Source organism: Patagioenas fasciata, chromosome 3 (assembly GCF_037038585.1).
Source record: "Patagioenas fasciata isolate bPatFas1 chromosome 3, bPatFas1.hap1, whole genome shotgun sequence".
In the NCBI taxonomy this organism is placed as follows: Eukaryota; Metazoa; Chordata; class Aves; order Columbiformes; family Columbidae; genus Patagioenas; species Patagioenas fasciata.
In genome coordinates this window covers 21958512-21979073 of record NC_092522.1, presented here as the reverse complement: position 1 = coordinate 21979073, position 20562 = coordinate 21958512, and the positions used below count along the sequence as shown (strand labels likewise).

General features: G+C 42.1%; 1 protein-coding gene across 1 annotated transcript in view; it reads left to right on the top strand.

The window, feature by feature from the left end:
• Nucleotides 1–20562, top strand: part of LOC136100192 (ALK tyrosine kinase receptor-like) — a 339835-nt gene that overhangs the window by 252289 nt on the left and 66984 nt on the right. Inside the window, exons 7-9 of the mRNA XM_065835062.2 lie at nucleotides 4111–4242; nucleotides 13252–13383; nucleotides 14639–14739. Coding sequence (XP_065691134.2) covers nucleotides 4111–4242; nucleotides 13252–13383; nucleotides 14639–14739 — 365 coding nt within the window. The remainder of the gene's footprint in view (nucleotides 1–4110; nucleotides 4243–13251; nucleotides 13384–14638; nucleotides 14740–20562) is intronic.

Genomic DNA, 20562 nt, shown 5'->3' with positions numbered 1-20562 from the left:
GGTGAGATAAGCATGGTGGATTTCCTTGGGTAGGTATTTCTTACTACATACATGCAATTCAAAATGGAAGTTTTTCACCTTGTGTGCGGACAAGGTCTTGCCCCAAGAACCACTGGAGTCAGTTCAGCTGCATCCAGCTGGGATCCTTGGGGACAGTCCAGGGAGCAGCTTCTTCTTGGTAAAACATGCATGTGGGTGCACATTCATCCCAGGTCTTTGCAATTGCTGCCCACCTGTTTTTGCAGAATACAAATGACAAGGTTTTTAAGCGACAACCAAGTACTGCCCTATTAAGCTCTCTGTTTTAATGTGTGCAGAGTAGGAGAGCTTTACCTTATTGTGTTGGTCCCAAAAACTTTCAGTAGCATTAACAATTACGGCCTGAGAAGTTGAATGTAACACATGAAGGTATAATTATGTTCAACTGGATTAATTCTGCATGGTAATTAGCAGCGTAACCAGTTTGCAAGATAAGGAATACCTTTGTGAATGCCTGTAAGAACTTCAGTCTTCTGTCCCTCCTGACCAAGTGTGATGTCAGTAAGTTGGAGGTTCCCATTTTGCAGCGATCAGGTATCACAGTCTTCCTGGCCACATCCCTCAGAGCCAACTTCACTGGAACTTGCCAGCACAGTTCTATTTCTGTGCTGGTCAAGGGAGCGGGGAGGAGAGAAGAGGCAACCCAAGTCGCAGAAAATCTGCTGAGGAGTGAAATACATTCCCTTTGGCCCCACAATCTGAGCAGTAAGTTGCTTATCTCATGTTAGGCTAAGACACGTGATTTTGCCCTTTTGTGCTAATCCTGCTACATGGAAATGAAGTCCAAAAGCGTGGGCAGTCGAGAACCCAGGCTGTCATTTGTGTCCAGGGTCTGGTACTGGGTTTGAACACTGCCAAGGTTGGATTGTGTTCAGAAGCAGGACCTGGGAGGTACAAAGTCAGCATGTGTTCCCCAAGGAGATGTTTGTTTCTCCTTTCAATTTAGAGCCTGAAATGCCATTTGTTTAATGTTGCTGTTTAAATAATGATTTATAAGACTCCAGGCCAGCCATGGTGCAGCTTAATGACTGCTATAATTTATGTATGCCACTGGCTATATAAACACTGCTGTAACTATAAAGGATGTCTCCCACAAATTTTGCTTTGATACTGATTTGATACCATTCATTTTCCTTTCCTTGCACATCTTTTGTCTGTGTTGGTTGAGGCCACTTGACTCAGTGATCCAGGTCATTTTGGCTCACCTTGCCAGGAGTCATTTGGGCTGGGAAATGAAAAGAGCAAATATCTATTTTTGTTACAAAATATTTTAATTAAGAATCAAGTTTTCTTGAGCTTGGATGCAAACAGCTGCATCAAGTGGCCTATTAAAAAGGTCATTTTTATTTGGGCTTTTTTGGTTATCCATTTGTTCTACTAGTTAATCATCTCTTTTATCCAATTCATTTTGCGTTTGTGCACACAGTAGGCAAACAAAAAAGAGACAGGAATAAGTCAAGCATTGTCACAGAGCCCAGCCGTTCCCCAGGCTTCAGCTTTGCTATTTGTGTTCTCTAACCTATACAAGGAGCATGTATATACGCATCTAATGTAAATCTGAGCTAATTCAAGCCCCGTCTCCACAGAGATGAATGAGCATGCAAATCTGCTGCTTTGTTTTGGAGGAAAAGCTCCTGGAATTGCTTGATGTCTAGTTGCAGCCGATGGCTTTTGAATACAACAGTCAGTTGACTTCAGGAGATTTGTGCTCCTGGGCTGCAACAAAGACAACTGGGAAGACAGTAGGTGCTCTTGAATGCTTTGGTTCTGTTATAAATAGTGTTAATGCAGTAATGTGCTTGGAAAACTGAGTGCCCTTAGAAAGTTAAATGAATTGAGTAAACAGAAAAACTCCATTGCCTACAGTAACCCCTCCTCTGAATCTCTGCATATCATATCCCAGCAGCTGCTGGGATAAAATATGGACGTTGCTGAAAAGATTGCAGATGAACTGAGTGGGCCGTGAGAGCTGGTAGTAAACGTGGGTGTTTCTTCAAAACCATTTGTGCAGTAATTCAGAAAGACAAAAGTACTTCTGATTTCGCGTAAAACTTTTTAAGAGTGTCATGATGTTACTAACCTCATGGAAGTGCTCTGGGCCTTGTTGCTTAACTTTTCTTTAGGTGATGCTTCCAGCAACATGGTACCATATAGGTTCATTGCATACCCCTAGGAGAAGGGATCACCTACTGAGTTACCAGAGTTACTTCCTATGGTTTTCTGGCATCGTTTGCACACTGACCTGAGCCCACTGTGACTGACTTGTGACATGCGAAGAGCTTTGCTTCTGACGCAGGGAAGGCTCTCAGCGGTGTCTCCAAGAGTGCACTTTTGCAAGGAGCACGGCAAGGCCAAGGAAGATATCTTCTCATTGCTTTAAACCCTCACTGAGGGGCCTGCAGAAATTGTTAGCAGCCAGCTCTGAGTTACTTGGTCTATTTTTTCTCCAAAGCGCTCCTCTGTAGTCAGCCTTGACCCTGACTGAAATACAAGGGCACTGTGCAGCCCGTATGCGGCAAGCCAAAATTGCTCAAAGGCAGGTGAAAAAAATTGAGCTGACAATAACACAGAGCACCCTTTTCAGGAGCCAGGGTCCTTTATTAAAAAGGTTTGGCATGTATTCCCCCCACTCCTGAATTGATTTGCGCCATAAAATGAGCCTGAAGAGAAATAGTGGTTGTTTTCCTACATGCTTCATTAATTTTTAGTTTTGGCAGGCAATATAAATAAAAGTATCAAGTGCACATCTAATTGAATCACCAGTGATTCCCAACTCCCTGTAGTACGAGGGAACATGATGTAGCTGTGCTGTTTAGCAAGCACAGATGAGTTAGGCAAACAGTGGCTCAGTCTGCCCACAGGCTTTGGTTTAATCTTGAGTATTTTCCCATTTAATATGAGACAGGGCAGGAGCTGTTGCAGTGTGGGGTTTGCAGCACAGACCTCTTCCTACCTCTAGGAGCAGTGAACTGGAAGCACATCTTTGCAGAAAGTCAGGAGGTTCCAATTAATTGCATCTACACCCAGATTTTTGTGGAAGGGCCCTTGCACTTCTCAAGCTTGACCTCCTCCATACATGCTGACTGTATGATGTTGCTAAACTAGTTCCTGCCTCCTTCAGATGGCTGATCTAGACCATCTATCTCTTAAAAAAATAAAAAAGACCTTGTCCTAAGTAGCTCACTTGGCCAAAATCAAAGGATGAGAAAACTCCTATAGGTAAGGAAAATTATACCCACTGGGCTGGATGATCTCTGACTCCTTAGCTGTCAAGGGAACTGAGTGCCTTCAGAAAAAGAAGTACTCAAGTTCATTTCTGAGTGGATGGTACTGGCCTCTAATTATAATGTTCAGTGATCTCTTTTCATAAGAATTGGCTCCTTTCCACATTGCTAGCTGCCTTTCACTGCTTGGCATAGGTAAAATGTATTAGCGATTTTGGTATCTTGGTAGTTATAGTCTGCTGTGGGCTCCCTGACTCAAGAGGAGGGGAGTGCAGGATGCATGAGCAGGAGTGAGTATAGAAGAGAAAGAAAACGACAAGCAGAGATCAGGCTGTCTTCTCTCTTGCAGCGAGGATATGACAATGTGAGATATCTAAGTCATAGGTAGTATGTGCTGACACGAGGGCATGATGAAAGCTTGTGTTCTTTCCAAGCCATGTAGTCATGTTGTTCCTGAGCTAGATAGAGAAGCTAGACTTTAGGACTGTCAGTATAGCAGTAAATTCACACATAATTAAAAATCTGTCATGTGTATTGTGCTGGTTTTGAGAAGTACCACAGAGCAGACTGCAGGATTTCAACCCTCTTTTCAAGGGTCAAAGATGGCTTCCAAGTTAAAATATCAGGAACGCCTGGGGAACTGAAGGTCGCCGTTAGGTGGACTACTAGATATTTAACAAGATTAAACAGGCCAAACAAAACAAAATAATTACTTTGTCACATAATTACTGGGTTGAAGGAATTTCACAAGGTGTTTTCCTCTTTGGTGCTCCCCAGGATCCTATGACCTGTTGGAGAAGAAGGCAGTTCAGTAACCTAAAGTGGTTTTTGTTTTCTTTTTCTCTAGGATCTGCCTCTGGCTCAAAAATGTCTCTGGAGGGTTCCTTCAGCTGCTGGAACGGAACGGCGATCAGGCTGGGGCAGGCGTGTGACTTCATCAGGGACTGCGCCCAGGGAGAAGATGAGGGAGAAATGTGCAGTGAGTAAAACGGAACCCCCAGGCTGCAGCCTCCTTTTCCAAAAGCACTGATCCTTCTGAATGCTAATACCTGAGGCTTTAGCACTAATTTAGCACTAACAAAAGACCAGTATGCTGACCAGTATCTATAGGCAGTTTTACTGGATGTTTGTCTGGAGCAGACCATTTGAAACGTTCCTTTACTCACTTACATTACAGAATCACAGAATGTTAGGGATTGGAAGGGACCTTGGAAGATCATCCAGTCCAATCCCCCTGCCACAGCAGGAACACCCAGATGAGGTTACACAGGAAGGTGTCCAGGCGGGTTTTGAATATCTCCAGAGAAGGAGATTCCACAACCTCCCTGGGCAGCCTGTTCCAGTGTTCTGTCACCCTCACTGTGAAGAAGTTTCTTCTCAAATTTAAGTAGAACCTCTCGTGTTCCAGTTTGAACCCATTGCCCCTTGTCCTATCATTGGTTGTCACTGAGAAGAGCCTGGCTCCATCCTCGTGACACTCACCCTTTGTATATCCGTAAACATTAATGAGGTCACCCCTCAGTCTTCTCCAAGCTAAAGAGCCCCAGCTCCCTCAGCCTTTCCTCATAAGGGAGATGCTCCACTCCCTTCAGCATCTTTGCTGCCCTGCGCTGGACTCTCTCCAGCAGTTCCCTGTCCTTCCTGAACTGAGGGGCCCAGAACTGGACACAATATTCCAGATGTGGTCTCACCAGGGCAGAGTAGAGGGGAAGGAGAACCTCTCTAGACCTACTGACCACCCCCCTTCTAATACACCCCAGGATGCCATTGGCCTTCCTGAGCACAAGGGCACAGTGCTGGCTCATGGTCATCCTGCTGCCCACCAGGACCCCCAGATCCCTTTCCCCTACGCTGATCTCCAACAGGTCATTCCCCAACTTATACTGGAACCTGGGGTTGTTCCTACCCAGATACAAGACTCTACACTTTCCTTTGTTATATTTCATTAAATTAGTTCTGCAGCAGGTTCTTACAATGCTCTTAGTGCTTTATCTCTTCTAAAGTCCTGATCAAAAATGCAAATGAAGTATAGCCTGAATAGCTAGATGCCTTATAGAATTAAGATATGTGTAGTTTGTTAGAGCTTTTAATCAAAATGTAGCACAGCATGTGGCAGAAGGGGGAGGAAGGAGAAAAATTCCAAGGTGAAAAATGAGTAGAGCCAGTAGCTTGTCTTTGACCAATTCCTTTGTCTTTGTAATTCCTCTTGTTTTCTATCCTCTCTTCTGCAGTAAGTAGTCTAATAAAACACAGTGGAACATAGATAGCAACCTGAGTTTTCTTAAAACTTCATGTGTCTGAATACTTTGTGTTGCATAACCTAGATGCTTTAGGACTTTCCCTTAAGGAGTGGTGGATCGTCAGCTGTATGGTTATCCAAAGGGCAAATGTATTAAGAAAAATAATCGTTGGAAGTTCATAATTTATCAGTTTGAAGTTGCCAAGGGTTTAGATTGCGGGGTGACAATAAAACCCTGGCAGATGTATTGTTAACCTCCTCTCCCCCTACCCCTTCTCCCTTTTGTCCCTCCCTCTCCCCCCTTCCCACTAGGGACAGGCGATCAGGAGGGAAAGAAAGACAGAGAGAAGAGAGTTGGAAAAATTAAAAACGTTTTACTAATGCTACTAATAAGAATAGAGAAAATAATACAAAATACACAAAACCAATCTTGAAAGTCTCAGCAACTGCAGAGCCAGCACCCAAAGTCCTGGATTGGACTCTGCAGCCAACCGGAGCTGGATTCAGTCTGTCACTGGGCCTCAGTTCACAGGGACGACTGGCAAGATCCTCTCCTAATGTTGCCCATAAGCAGAAGGGAAAAAAGGCACGAGATCCTCGTGATCTCCCACTTTTATATGAAGTATTCACGTGAATGGAATGTTATACTCAGTTGGTCAGTTTCTTGGTCACCTGTTTCTGGTTGCCCCTCTTGCGAGATGTCCATCTGTGCTTATCAATAAGTTTGCATTCCATTGCTAGGTTTACCAAAACATGTATCTGGTTCTCCAGGAAAATGCAGTTAATATGAAGGCTTTAGCTGACAGGCAAATTCACTAAAAGAGAAACTTGTTTATTAACAAAAGTAGGACAGAAGTGTATGTGTCACAGCTGATCTAGCCTATGGACTTTTGTCAGCAGAGCTGCATTGATTTGGTATGCAAAAAATGTGTTCCCTGACCAAAGTACCAGTACTGGCAAAAGTTTTTGGAATAGAAGAGGCAATTATTCTCAGTTTAGCTTTCTATGTGACAGCTAGAGCAGGGGAGAATCTGGGTAACTCAAGCAAGCTGTGTTGATACAGGTGATGTCCAGACTTACAGACCTTTGCTGTTTCTTGTAGACACTTAACATAAGAGTGACACGTAACTTCTAGCAAATTCCAGTTATTTGTTGCTAACAAAGAAATAAAAGAATAGATTTTATTGGTGTGGAGAAGAGTAGTTTGATCTGGGATCATCTAGTGAACTAGTTAAAACCTTGCAACTGTACACTTCTCCATTATGTTAGACATTGTTATAATTTGAAGTTGTATTAATTAATGACACACACTCAGTGAATGTTAAATTTACTTTCATAGGACCAGCGTTAGTATAGAGAGAGATTATTTACCAGCAACTGTATGTCCAGATACACTGTCGTGTTTATCTGCTGTAAATGGCTCTGCCTTATGAGGGTGATCCTGTACCAGTGGAACCAACAGAGCTCGCAGGTGGAGCTGGACCAGTCGCTGATGCAAACTAAATACAGCCATGGGATGAGGCAGGCCTAGAGGAAAACACTCACCTATTCCTTTCAAACATCGGGAGCACCTGTGGCTGGTGTCTTGTCCATATTCACATGTCAGGAGGCTGCTTTTACCCCTGGCTGCCACCCTGTATCCCATGGTTAGACAGTTGCTGAAGTCCCCTGTCTCTCTCACCTAAGCCATCCACAGGGGTTGGTTTGGGTGCCTTTTCCTCTTCCATGCACCATTCATCTGTAGCTGTTTGCATAAAGCAGTAAATAGCACTTACAGTTGTATCAGCAAAGAATGTATGGAGAATGTAAATGAGAAAATGTAAAAAAGCAGAAGATATTTAACCACCTGTTTAGCAGAGCACCACTCCGCAGCTTGAGGAGAAGACTACACGTCTTGTTTTCAACCCCAGATACTGGGAATGAGAGTTCTTAGAGCCAAAGGCCCAAAAAGCACCGTCTTCCACCCAAACAACAGAAAAGACTGGCTTGCCAGAGCAAGAGCTCGAATTGTGGGTGTGTCCCCTTATCCACATATAAGCCTGCTCAGTTGTATGGCTGATTTCTCTGCTTTTTCCTTGTTACTGTCTTGAATATTGTTGGCATAAGACTTCTTACACAAAACAGAGAAATTATCTAATGTTTTACCTGTCAGTACATCCACATGGCAGCCTAACGCAAAACATATGTCATCTTTCAGCATATCAGTTGTCATTTTACTCCTGAGCAACACGGATGTTTTCATCAGCTTTTTGCAAGTGTGGCAAAAAGTGATTCAGATATATAAAGCAGAAAAGTGGTTCCCCAAATGCTTCTGCTTACACAAAAGAGCTGTCAGCAAAAGATGCTCGTGAACTGAGGGGAGAGCTTTTAAAATGACCATTAACCAAAAGCTTCTGTCTTTGAGCTTCAAGGAGATGCTGGATTTTTTTTTTCCTTTCACAGTCAGGTGAATCAGTGCATGTACTGATTTTGTTTTTCTTTTTTCTTTTTTGCTGTGTGATTTTTTTTTTTCCTATTCATTGGATTTTTGCTCTTTTCTTAGCTGAACAAAATCTCCCTAAAGCCAGCTGTTTGTTAACATCTCTTTACTTATTAATGCTCAATGAAATGTCATGGTGCTTGTTCTGCATGCAATCAACTAGTCTGTGTAGAGAGTATAAAATCAGAGGGATGACTCCTAGAGAAAAGCATATTCATGTTTGAGTCATAATCTAATATTCTTCCAGGAGCAAAAGACAGTTTCAAAGAGGCAGATGTGGTATTGGATGCCAAACTGTGTTGATTTGGGATCAGACATATAGATTTAACAGACTGATGAAAGTGCCACACTGAAAATTACTTCACCGAAGAATACTTTGCAGACATACATGAACACTTCAGATACTGGTTGTCTTATGTCTTTGCTAGTAAATTCATGCTTTTATGGATTATAACTTACTGCAAAAAAAATAACGTACTTATTGTAGTAGAGAATCATATGTCTAGTATACCTGGTATGGTACAGGACAGATGAAAATTCAAATTATTTGCTAATATAGATTGGCAAAGCTCTACTTTACAGAAAGGGAGAATTTGTTTCAGTGCTTTTGTACTTCTGTTTTTAGTTAACAATATATTGGATTTTGGTTCAGGAATCTTTTATCACATGAGAGCAAGCTTGGGCAAAAAATGAAAGTTTTACTGAGAAAAAGTGCATATGCCTTTGGCTAGTCCACAATTATTTTAATTCTGGCTCAAATTCACCAAAGAATTTCAGCCTGGGAAAATAGTGGATAGGAAAGATATGGATGTATTAAAAAAAAGAAAAAAAGGAGATGCTGACTGCTGACAGTACATTTATTATTTAGAGATCCAGAACTAGGAAGATTCACCCAGGATATCAGAAACCCAGGTCTGATTCTTTCTTCTGCCTAAGTAAATGTGAACCCTTATTTCCTATTTCCATTAAGAGTTTCCAAGACATTGTGGTCTGGAGTTCTGGTCTAGTTCAGAAGAAAAAGGGTTGCTCAAGTGTGTCCTGAGGCTCCTCTTCCACGTTTTGCAAGTTTTACCTGGAACAGGGATTGAAAGTAATGTCCTCCATCTTTCAAATAAATCTCATAACCACTGGATTATAGCGTAATTTTTACTCTTTGCCTCATTGACTATATAAGGCTGCTGAACACATTACCAGGTGAGGTAAGGAAGACGAGTATCTGATTTGTGAAAGGAGGGACTCGAGCTGGGCAGTTGGAGGAGTGCGTGCACACACCTGGCAAAAGACAGCAGCTGGACCAGGAACCTGTAAGGTTTGAATTTGTGATAACATGACCAAAAAAGCATAGATAAGTAATTCCACAGGGGCCAGTTTACTTTCCAGGCAAAAATGCATGAACGAACCGCTGGATTAATTTATAGCCTGGTGACAGATACAGCCCAGCAAAGTCTCCCTGCGAGCAAAATGATGAAGTAACAACCTATTGCCCTGCAGCGCTCTCTGAAGGTTCCTGTCTTGCACACTCTAAGCCTTTTGCTTCTGTCTTGATCAAAAGCTGTACTTCTAGCAATAAATTCTAACCTGTGGCAGTTCTGAACTCAGCAAAGCCTTCTGGCATTAAAGGATAACTCTTCATTGACTGTGTTGAAAAGTATCTTCCCTTTTTATGCTTCATTTCTGGTAGCGTTTGGCTGACCAACTTTGCTAGGGGCAGCCATTGAAACAAGCCCACGTTTAAGATTCATGTGCTTCTTTAAATTGTTTGAGTAGCTGATCTATTTGGCTTCCGAGATTTCCTCCTAAATTTATTAAAGGTTCATACGTACGAGAGTAGTCTTTTATGCTTGTGTCCTTTATAATATGAGTCTAGAATTTCACCCAAAAATTTAAACTGTAGTACGTGGTTGGTTTACACTTAGTTTGGAATCAAGAGCCTGATCCATTCACCTCATAAATTATCCCAGTTGCTAATTTTTCTTGCTGTTAAAGGATGAAAAATCTGAGTGAAAACAAAAATCCTTGAATTTATATAGATTTTGCTTGAAAGATAATTCATTCTGAAGGCTTGAAAGTATTTACCTAGGAACATGTTTAACACCCTATGGCTTCTCTCTACTTCATCACTCAAATAAAAGCAGAGACGTTCCCACAGTGCTCCAATCTCACTGGATTACTCTAATCTCTATCCTGTATCCACAAGCTACACCTTAATCCTGCTAAGGTCTAAGTCTTCAGAGGTTCCTGTCACTAATGATAATATCCAACATGGCACGTTTCAATAGACTTAACTTTTGCCCCCTCGTTTACTTAATTCTCCAATAAAGTCAGGTTAGCTTTCCCCCATCAGTGCAGTGTCTGCACCAATGTGAGTTTGAATTAAAAACATTCAGAAAATTGAGAAGCACTCATCGACAGAGAAGCACCAGGCAAAGAGATCTGTGTGGAGTAGCAATACGTGGAATCGCAAATGCTATATGTATTCAAAATAAGAAAGAGCAACTGAGAAAAATGCATCCAGTGCATGGGACATCTGAAAACTCATAAAAAATTAATTTGTGGAGGAGGAATGAAATTTTCTGGGAAAGTAATAGCTTCTTATTTATGCCCTTTACTGTCCATCTACAGTGAGCTTTTCATGGCCTCCAGGCAGGGTTTGCTACTTAGATGACTCCTCCTGCTGCTCTGACTTGTTTACATCATCCTAGGTAGTGTATGGCCATGAAATGAATTTGGTTGGACACTGAGCCAAGCTGCTTCAGTAGGAATTCAGGACACATTATAATTTGTCATTTTATTTCAATCCCAGCCTCAGGCTGCACAATGAAATATAATCAAGTTCTGTAGAGGGGTACAGCACAAGGAAGCAACTCTCTGCTTAACAGCTCCACATTTAAAGACTAGGCTGAATGAATTATGCGATTTTTAAAAGGAAAAACTTGAAAAAGCTTTAAGTCCAGGTTTCCATCTTTTCATAGCAAATTTGTATGCTTGCAGAAAATAAAGATAAAACATTGCTCTCACCTTCATGTCAGGTTCTAGGTTCAAATTTGGCCCTACTAAAAAGAGACATATGTAAGATTTGTTTCAGTTTCCTCTATGAAGTGAGATGAGATCCAGGCTACTAGAAAATCAAATACTCATGGTCTTAGAAGCTACAGTTGTGGGATTCCCCAGCTGTTTTCTACAGGGTAGACCAAGGAGAAGGTGCATGTGCCACTGGCAAGGAATTGCCTTTTGAGGTGTGTGAGTAAAAGCAGAGGCCCTGTGAGTAGGTATTTAATGGACCTGCAGTCTCAGCCAGGGAGTTCTGCTGGTATTTGAACATTTCGAATGATCTGGGCTTTGGATACTGGTGCCTCAGTGTCTGGCACCCGCTTTACAGACAGAATATTTCAGGCAGAAAAAATTTAATAGGCACAAGAAGACCTGAATTCGGGAGCCTCCTCTTTTCATAGAGAGAATAATGAAATTGCCCATATCACCTGAATAACAGATCCTTTTGCTTTAGGAGTTTGTATTCTATCCTCCCTTTTGTAAGTTAAGAAATTTTTACTCTACTTTTGACAAGCAGTTGAAAGGAAAAACTGATTTCCTGGATATGGAGTTTTATGATGTGTTTGCACATGAACTTTCATTTTTATCTTGCAGTTTTACAGATTTCTTGTCTCATTTTCCTTTATTTCAAAAGAAAAAACAAAACAAAACAAACCCCACAAAACAAACAAACAAAACCCAACAAAAACGACCCCCAAACCCACAAGAAAAAAAGGAAGATAGTTTTAGGGGAAGTTTTAGGGGAACATGGAAGGAGAAAACAAATATGGACTAAGCTTTTTTAAGGGCAGATATGAGTATACAGTGGTGTAAAAACTGTGCGAAGTCAGAAGTATATCATCATCCCTTTTGCAGCTACATCTGTTCATCACAGCAGTTTTTCGAGTTTATTGGAAGGAGGACCGCCCCAAAGAGCAAGCGTGTCCAGGGGCTTTGTACTGCCAGCCCCAAGGACTGGTTAGTCTGGATAGCAGGCTAAAATGACTGGTTGCTGTTCTTCTCTTCTGACAGCTTTCTTGCCTAATGTAATTCTGTATTAAAAAGACACTTTTTTCTCCCAGGCTAGCTTTGTGCTCTATCTTTTCCCCGGTAAAACCCAGTTTTTGCCCTTTTATTATTGAGAAGCCCTCTGATATCTGACAGAGTTGTCAGCAGCACCCTCGGTGCAGAATCTGCATGAAGAATCATTAGAGATTCACTAAAGGTGAAAAATCATGTTATAGTGGTAGTGATTTTACATGGCATTTTATAAGGTTTGTTTTCTGCTGAGGTTACTTAATAAGTACAAAGTCTGGCCTCACATTGAAGAAGAGAAATGCAAAGGCAGAACTAGACAACAGTAGAAACTAGGGAGGCAGTGGGTGTTTACTGAGGGTGATGAGTAAAATAGCTTCATGAGTTTTGAAGGAAATGTGTGATACATGGCCGAGTAGAGGATGTTCACCTGTGTCAACGTAAGTAGGGCACGAGATGTGCTTTGCATCCTGTGTAAGAACTTGCAATGTAGATAGAGAAGGAGAGGAAGGCATGAAGTTACTTTGAATGAGATGACTATTACTTTAAAGCTGGTTAATTTAAAGGTAAAAAACTAGTGTGCCTTTATTGTTTGGAGCTGGAAACTTGCCTGAAATCCCAAACCAGTGACAGAATGAGTGGGCTTCAAAGCCTGAAAGTATGGCTTAAAATAAACTATCCTCTTCTCACCAAACAGATCCACAGGTTCAAAAACTGAGGCACAAAATGATTCAGTGCTTCTTCACCTGAGACCACAATAGTGTTCACAGAGAGAAGTCATGTTGCTAAGCTGGGCTGACCAGAGATCTAGACTGTAAGGGAGGGGAATCATGTCAGGAAATTATCCAAGATCTCCTTCCATCAAGCTGCAGAAGCAAGGGTTAGGAAAGCCATCTCCAAGGTGTAACCTTGGGTGGGTGGAGCTGTAGAGACCAGGTATTTAGGAGACTCCAGAGTGTATAATGAGATGCATCTTTTCACTCGGATTCGTCACAGTCTGTGGGTTGTTTCCCTTGCCACTCCCATCCCCATGGTCAGGCAGGTACGCGACCCCACACAGAAGGACTGTGGGGGTGACTGTGTACCCTGGGCATCTTGGTCAGAATAGACACTGCAGCATTTCTGTGTGCCCAGGAGTCTCCTCCTCAGCTCACCTGGGTTCTTCTGTGTGTGTGTGTGTGCGTGTTTGTCTTTCCCTCTTGCAGAAAATCTTCCCTCTGGCTTTTACTGTTCGTTTGAAGAAGGAGACTGCGGCTGGATGCAGGGCCCTTCTGCGTCCCATCCTTCTCCATGGCGGATTGGGAGCCCGGAGCACAACCGCTTTCCTTCAGTAGAAGGTGTGTGAGAGCAAATAGTAAGTGCAGAGAATGAGCAGTGGAGAACAAAAAAAAAAAATTACACAAATTGGTTGGGAGAAACAATAAAACACAAGGCGTGTTTTCCTGTGTATTTATATATCCAGCCTCTGGTGGGAAAAAAAAAAAAAAGCCATCTTTCTACTCTGAGTGCTTTGAGGAAACGACTAACCTGCTCACTTTCTGTCTTGAGGGTATAGACTGGTACTTCATGTCTCCATGACTGACACCAAATACTGATCTTGACGCTTTCTAAACAACTTCACACCAAATATTCATCTGCATGACCCTCCTCCATACTGATCTGTGTTTTTCTTTCCAGTTTTCCTTTTTACATCCTATGTTTCCCTGTTCTGCTTATTTTTTCCCCTTCTCATTTCCTAATTCTTCTTTTCTTTGCTCCATTGTCCCTTGACTTCCACTTCTATGGATAATTACAGCAAAACTGGTGGTTTATAATCCAAACATTGTTTTAGAATGTTAGATTCAGAGTGAAACATGAAGAGAAAGATTCTCTACTTTTGTGTGAGCTGGTATAGGCTACGGTGCGTTTGTGCCATCTGATGGCTCAGACCACAGAGTGACAGAAGGACAGGTGAAAATGAAGGCAAAGAAAGGGAGTACTGTGGAAAGCTGGCAAGTGCTGGTGATTCATGATTTGTCTATGCTGTAGAGGCAATTATTTCAATGAAAGCCCAAATAACTGGACTCTAAGTATTGGTACCCTCCTGAGCTGGGGGGGGCAGAGCTGAAATAATGCAAATAACACACCTTTTCATGCAGAGCTGCCAAGGAGGAACCCTGGTGTTACTACTGCCCTTGTTCCTCTTTTTACAAGAAGTGATTAAAGGACTAAAGAGGCCTCCAGCTGCATTGATATTACTCTGGTGGTGTCTTACCACAGTTGTATTTTGTTTTGGGATTGGCTAAGATAAATATTCTCTTTCAAGTTACCTTTTTTTCATAAAAGATACATTTTGTTATTCAGCCTTGCAAGGATGATGACTCTGAAGTTATGGAGAAAAAAAGAAGATAGCTGTAGGGGGTAGACAGACTTTTTAAGTGTGTTTCCTGAGTATGTTTGTTGGGTTGGTGAAGCTGCATCCCTTGTAAATTGAAAAAGCCTTCTGCTCTCTGTAGCTGGAACCAGCTAACATAGGTTCTGAGGATGTTTCACAAACCCCGAAACCAGAAGGTGAATGCTGCAGTTTGACTTTCTTCCTGCTCTTTTATCCAGGTTGTGCACTTCTCCTTAACACCAGCAAAGCACCTGCAGTAGCAAACACTGTCATGACCAGCACTGCGTTTCCAGCTCCTCTGAGGAACTCTCCCTGTGAGGCAAGTCCCAATGTTCCCTTTTCTTTTGCAACTTAGAGAGCTTTTGTGTGCTTGACTCTGGTTTTCAAACATAGGCACTGGGTCAGTAACACAGCAACCACTTTCTCTGATGGCTTATCTGTAAAATACATGAATTTAATGCTTCTGTGTGCAGGTGAAAGATATGGTTATCTACTTGAAATGCTACAAAATGCGCTCTGAAAAGCTTAGCGTATCTTGTCCTCATTGTATGGCCTCACATGATGTATTACTATCTTCATAATTAGGTGTATCTGCTGTAGGGGTATTGCAGCCAGCATGACATAAACGCAAAGAGGGAGAAGCTTACTGTACGAACAAACACTGTATTTGCAAGATCTGAGAAAGCGTAGGCTTCAGGGCTGCCCCTGAGCTGCTCACAAAATACAGTGCATGCTTCCTCTAGCACAGCTGAGATTTGAGCTGGCTGCTCCTCAAGCTGCTCCTCAAGCTGCTCCTCAAGCCTACCAACCCTCCCGTAGGCCTTGTTCATAGGTGCACTGAAGTTAACAGCAGCAGAGATAAATTGATGTAGAATGGAACCAGGTTCTTATTCAAGCAGAAAAGCTGTTGACAGTTTTATGACATCAATGTAAGCACGTATATCGAGGCTTGCCAGCTCTACACAAATGGTTGTCATTTCTGAGTCAATTGTACTTAACCCTTAAACTGCAGATTACAGAAAGATGACCTGTCTGCATCGCTTTAGTCTATAGCCTCACATATTGTATTATCACTGATAGGACTTTGAACCATGCCTGGTGACTTAGACCATTTCACATCTTGCATGGTCACCCTGAAGTATCACACAAGCTCCTGGATCCTAACAAAGCAGAGTCTGGTGTTTGTTGGCTGAGCACTGAACAGACAAAATAATCAGATTCTCTCTGTTCCACTGATCTTAAAATGCAGAAAGGACGAGAAGGGATGCATTAGAAAGTCCTCTGGAATGAAAGCACGTAGAAATGTTTCTCTGGCTTACAGTTTGGTTTGGTTCACTTCTGTTGGATACCTCTCTTCATATAGCAAAGCTCGTCTGGGTTTGCTGTCTTGATGTATTAATGTCCTCTTTCTTTAGGAAATACTTTCTACCTTGTTTTTCCTCCCTTCTGTGACAAAGGCATATGCAGGTTCTCAATATTTTAAGGCCTTGTTCTGCTATGGACCGGGAAGAGCGAGTGTTTTTCATAATCCACCTGACATAGGAAGCAAAGTGAATGATTTCCCAATATGTGATTTTTTTTTTCTTGTGTATACAACAGTGCAAATAATTAAACTTGCCGTCGGGGGAGAAGCTGCCATATATTTCATCTGCTCACATGCCATCCCACCTCCGTCACTCCCCTTGGCAGTTAAAAGGCATCCGCACGCATCCAGCATTGCAGCTGTCGGTAATAAAGAGTGAAGGAGTTTGGCAAGGGTTTTGTCTCTTGCCTTTTCATATAGTGTAAAAGCTTCCCTTCTCAATGAGCCCCTGGTGGCTTCAAGTTCTATTTTACTGGAACAATCTGTCTGTGAGCAGAATAATTTAATTCCACTTTTCAGCACAACACAAGAGGAGAAAGGAGATATTTCCACCCTATGCACTTATTCCTCCAGTAGGTGCCAACAAACTTCCTTATAGTGAAATTATAGTCAGAAAAGAGCTTGTGAAAATACATAGTGCTGTCCTGTATTTATTCACCCTCAATCACTTCTCAGTTGAACTGGCTCAAGTTCAGGCATTAAAAGATGAGTTTTCTTCTACCTGTCGCTGCTGACAGCTCCACCTGGCATGTCACAACCAGGACAGATTCTCTGGCAACTGAAATCCCACAGACAAAAAACCCTCTCATGATTCATGTGGTGAAGGGATATCAGCAAGTGTGTGTGAATTAGACCCATTTATTCTGCTGAAGTCAGAGTGAACCATAAACCTGCCCTCCCTCTTGTATTTGATCCGGCTCACATGCTTCTTCAGATACCTGCTTGCTCTCCTTGCATGCTCACTTACAGAGTGGCTGGTGTTGACAGCTGATTCCAGCATCCCAGAGAGATTCAGCTCAGATTCACATCCTGCATCAATATATGTTAATGATGGAGGCTGTCCTGCAGCCTGTCATTTAATACCCTTTCTCCTCCTTGTATGGCGTGCCTGCCCCAGTGGCAACAGGAGAGCAAAAAGGAGCCCAGCAGACATCCCCAATTTGCTGATCTGGACTCCTCTCTCTCTGCCACATAGAAGCTCTGGGGCACTACTAGACCCACTGTTTACCAAAAGCTACTATTTTTCCACCTTCTCCCTTAATTGGCTTTTATTTTATCCAGTCATGTTAGACAATTACACCCACCACAGCAAATGCTGGCACCCTGCTTTTTAGCCTGAGCTGTGCATAGGAATTAATTACTTATCCTCAGCGTGAGGAGGATTACCTGCTGTAGTGCTGTTTACCAGGCTGGAGGATGCTGGTTTTTGGCCAGAATGTCCATGGAAGCAGGACTCAATGTTGATAAGGAAACAGTCAAGCAGTCTACAGTGGGTACCAGCCACAAAGAGTTTGCTAATGCTTCAGGCTTGTTTTTTCTCTCTCAGCGTGGCTGTTTAATCTTCTACTGTGATAGACTGACAACAAAAACAACTGAATAGTCTGAAAAAATGACTACTCACACCTTGGAGACTTGTGGGGTGGTCTGGTCCCAGCATCTTCGCTGCTGAGCTTCTGCGCAGCTGTTTGCGTCAGTGCTGACACTGGCTTGGGGGCACTCCAGAGCCTGGGTGATCTTTGGTGTATGTGTTGCCACTAAGCATAGGACAAGCACAACCATCCATCTTTGTGCTTTCCCTGGCTTGGGTTTGGTCACGGGGAGCGTGCTGGGCTGTGCTCCCCTGGCGTTTCCCATCCCTTGTGGGAGGCTTCTCGTTAACTCAGAAAGGGAGAAATCAGCCTGACCCACTCTGTACTGCCCCACATGTATCAAAAGATGAGATGAGGGTAAAAATGCATTCAGGGGATACAGTAATACACACAGCCTATACTTTCCCACACGTTTGGGATTGGCCCCAATGTGCCTTGTGTTTTTTGTGTAGCTTTGTATTGAACTTTGCTCCTGTTTGTTTTGAGCAGTTTTATGTTTTCATTTTCTTGTTCTTCAGTGCTTTTGGCAGGTCAGAGCGGTTAGTTTGTGATGCTGCCCTTTGTTCTTGGTTCAGTTAGTTTTTCTCTTTCTTTTTGTTGTTTTATTAAATCTTGGCTAGAGCATCCTGGCTTCAAAGAATCTCTCTTGTTTGCAGTCCAGACAGTCCTTGTTATCTTTTTGTGTTGCACATTCGGTAGAGTCCTTTGCCTGTTGACCCCACTAACTGTGTGTTTAAAATCCAATTTATATGGAAGAGGGAAACTGTGGCACTTCTACTAAATCTTGGGGGAACGCAGGAAGTGGTACGCGTAGTCCATGAAAAGATGCTCGATTACCCAGAAGTAGCCAGAAAGGGGAGATGCAACAAAAAGCTCAGGAAATGCTTGAGTGACCAAACTGAGTCACAGTAATCAAGAGGGAAAACCTTTTAACCCACATGTAAAAGTTCATTGGAAACAAAGCACGTGAAATTGAGCATGCGGATGCACATAAAGTGCGAAGAATTAATACAAACAGTGGCCTGATTTAAAGGCAGAATTTATAGAGCTTGAGTAATAAAATGCGGCACTGTTCACCCCTTCTCTTCACACTGTGATTCCCCTCCTCTGAGTGGGAATCAGTTGGCCTGCACAAGGCTGACAGGGCGAATAGGATCATGAAGTGGTTAGACATTTCCTCTTTTTGAAGAATAAATCCATATGTGTGTTGTTAGTAGCTGTACTCCTGTCTGGGAATCTGGGAAACCACATTGCAATTAAAATCCAAGGGAAGTGCTGTCATCTCAGACACCACCCTTGGCAAAACTAAATTGCTTTGCCACAGCATATAGCCCCTAGGTGCGCACAGTTGCAAGACTATGATGGCCACCTACTTCTCAGTACTTTGCAAAGGTGTCAGAGAACTGACACAAGTGTTGCAGATGTCCAGGGAGTGCTCACCTTCGTGTGGGAGCTGGAGACTCAATTCTGGCCCCCCATCTGGACAGCGAGGCAGTCCCATCTCCCTGAGCCCCAGCATTGTTGCTGTACAAGTTCTGAGTCGCACATGTTGACTCGCTTTTTATTCCATTTTTCAGAGATGCTCCCTGCTGTCTGCAGCCTCAGGTTTTGAAGGATGTGGTGATGCCTGCAGATCATCAGAGTCATAACTGTGTCTTCCCAAAGTGTTTGGGCTTCTGTCATAAAAATAAGGAAACCGTGTCTAGGACTGCACAGTCTGTGAGGTCTCGGTACAGTGTGTACCTGCCTGGGCAGCAGTAGTTGTATCTGTCCTGCGAGGTTTTATTTTGTGGTGCATTGTGACTATTACTTCCGTTTGAAAGTCACTGCAGAAACATGAGCAGTCAGGAGACTGATATTTAAAAAGGCTGCACTTTGTTCAGCACAAGGGAATCTGCGATCGACCTTAGTGCCCTATTTGAGAAATAAAAGCCGTGCAAGCAGTTTTGGTGTAGGCTATAATAGAGAAGGAGAATGAAAACAGAGATGGTGTTGCCTGAATGGTGATGGACTTGAAATTAGCCTTAAATGTTATCACATGCATCTCCAAGAAAGGTGACTCCTTTGCAAGAGGGACTACATTGTGCTGGGAACCACATTATTTCATTGTTCTGTTAAATCCTGGGTCAAACATTTTTGAGGATATAGGTCTGCTGAAAAACAATGAAAACAGATTCCTATGATAGTAAAAGAGCTTTGTGCCTTTGGCCGTGTTTAGAATAATGAAAATATTTTTCTGATACTATTTTGACATTTCAACTAGCTATTTCTTGAAAGCCACCATTACATTATGTAAGTAAGTACTAAACTGAGCCAGACTTCTTTTAAACCTGAAATTACTTTTCAAATGTAAACATATTCTCTCTAGAAAATAAATATAATAAGTTGATATAGAACAGTATAGTTGAAGTTTGCCCTCTTGTTCACATTTATTGATATAAAGATGTTTTCATCCTCTGTGGTTATTAATTCCGTTTTCTTTTCTATGCAAAGCATAGAAAGCATGTAAATCAATAATATAAATCATTCGTTGAGTGCATTCTGAGCCCCATGCTGACACCTGCAGAGTGTATCTCTTTTTCTCCTCTATTCCTTAAGCTTTAAATAACTTAGAAGGATACATGGTAATAACATTGACTCAGAACATTTATGAGCATGAAAAACGCAACATGGATATGCCGCTAGGGCAGCCTTTCATGTGCTTTATTTTGCAGAATGTTGTTAGCATCCTTTTTTATTTTAAAGTGTTGTTTTTACAGTCTGTACAGCTTATTCACAGTTATCTGCCTGTATAATTTCTAGCTTCCTTTGCCACCTGGCTTCTGTGTTGGATTAGATTATCTATAATATCCAAAATTTCTTAAGGCCCGGTCAGTCCACACTACTCTGGCAGCAAAATTATGCACATTTTCTCTTTCTCTTTTGTCGTCATCTCTATTTTGTTATGTTGTTGTTTTTTTTTTCCTGAAATGTAGGTGCTTTTATCAAGTTCTTGATTTTATGAAAGTAGATAAAAGTAGGAAATAATGCGAGAATAAATAGCATGAAAATCTGTTCATATAAAATACAAGGTTCTTTTGCCTGCCTAGGTTGTGTGCAACCATTTTTCATTTCTAGTAAGAAAAACAATATTGCCATTATGATAAACTTCATGCCTCAAATGTAGTTCATATTCATGGACAAAACTTAC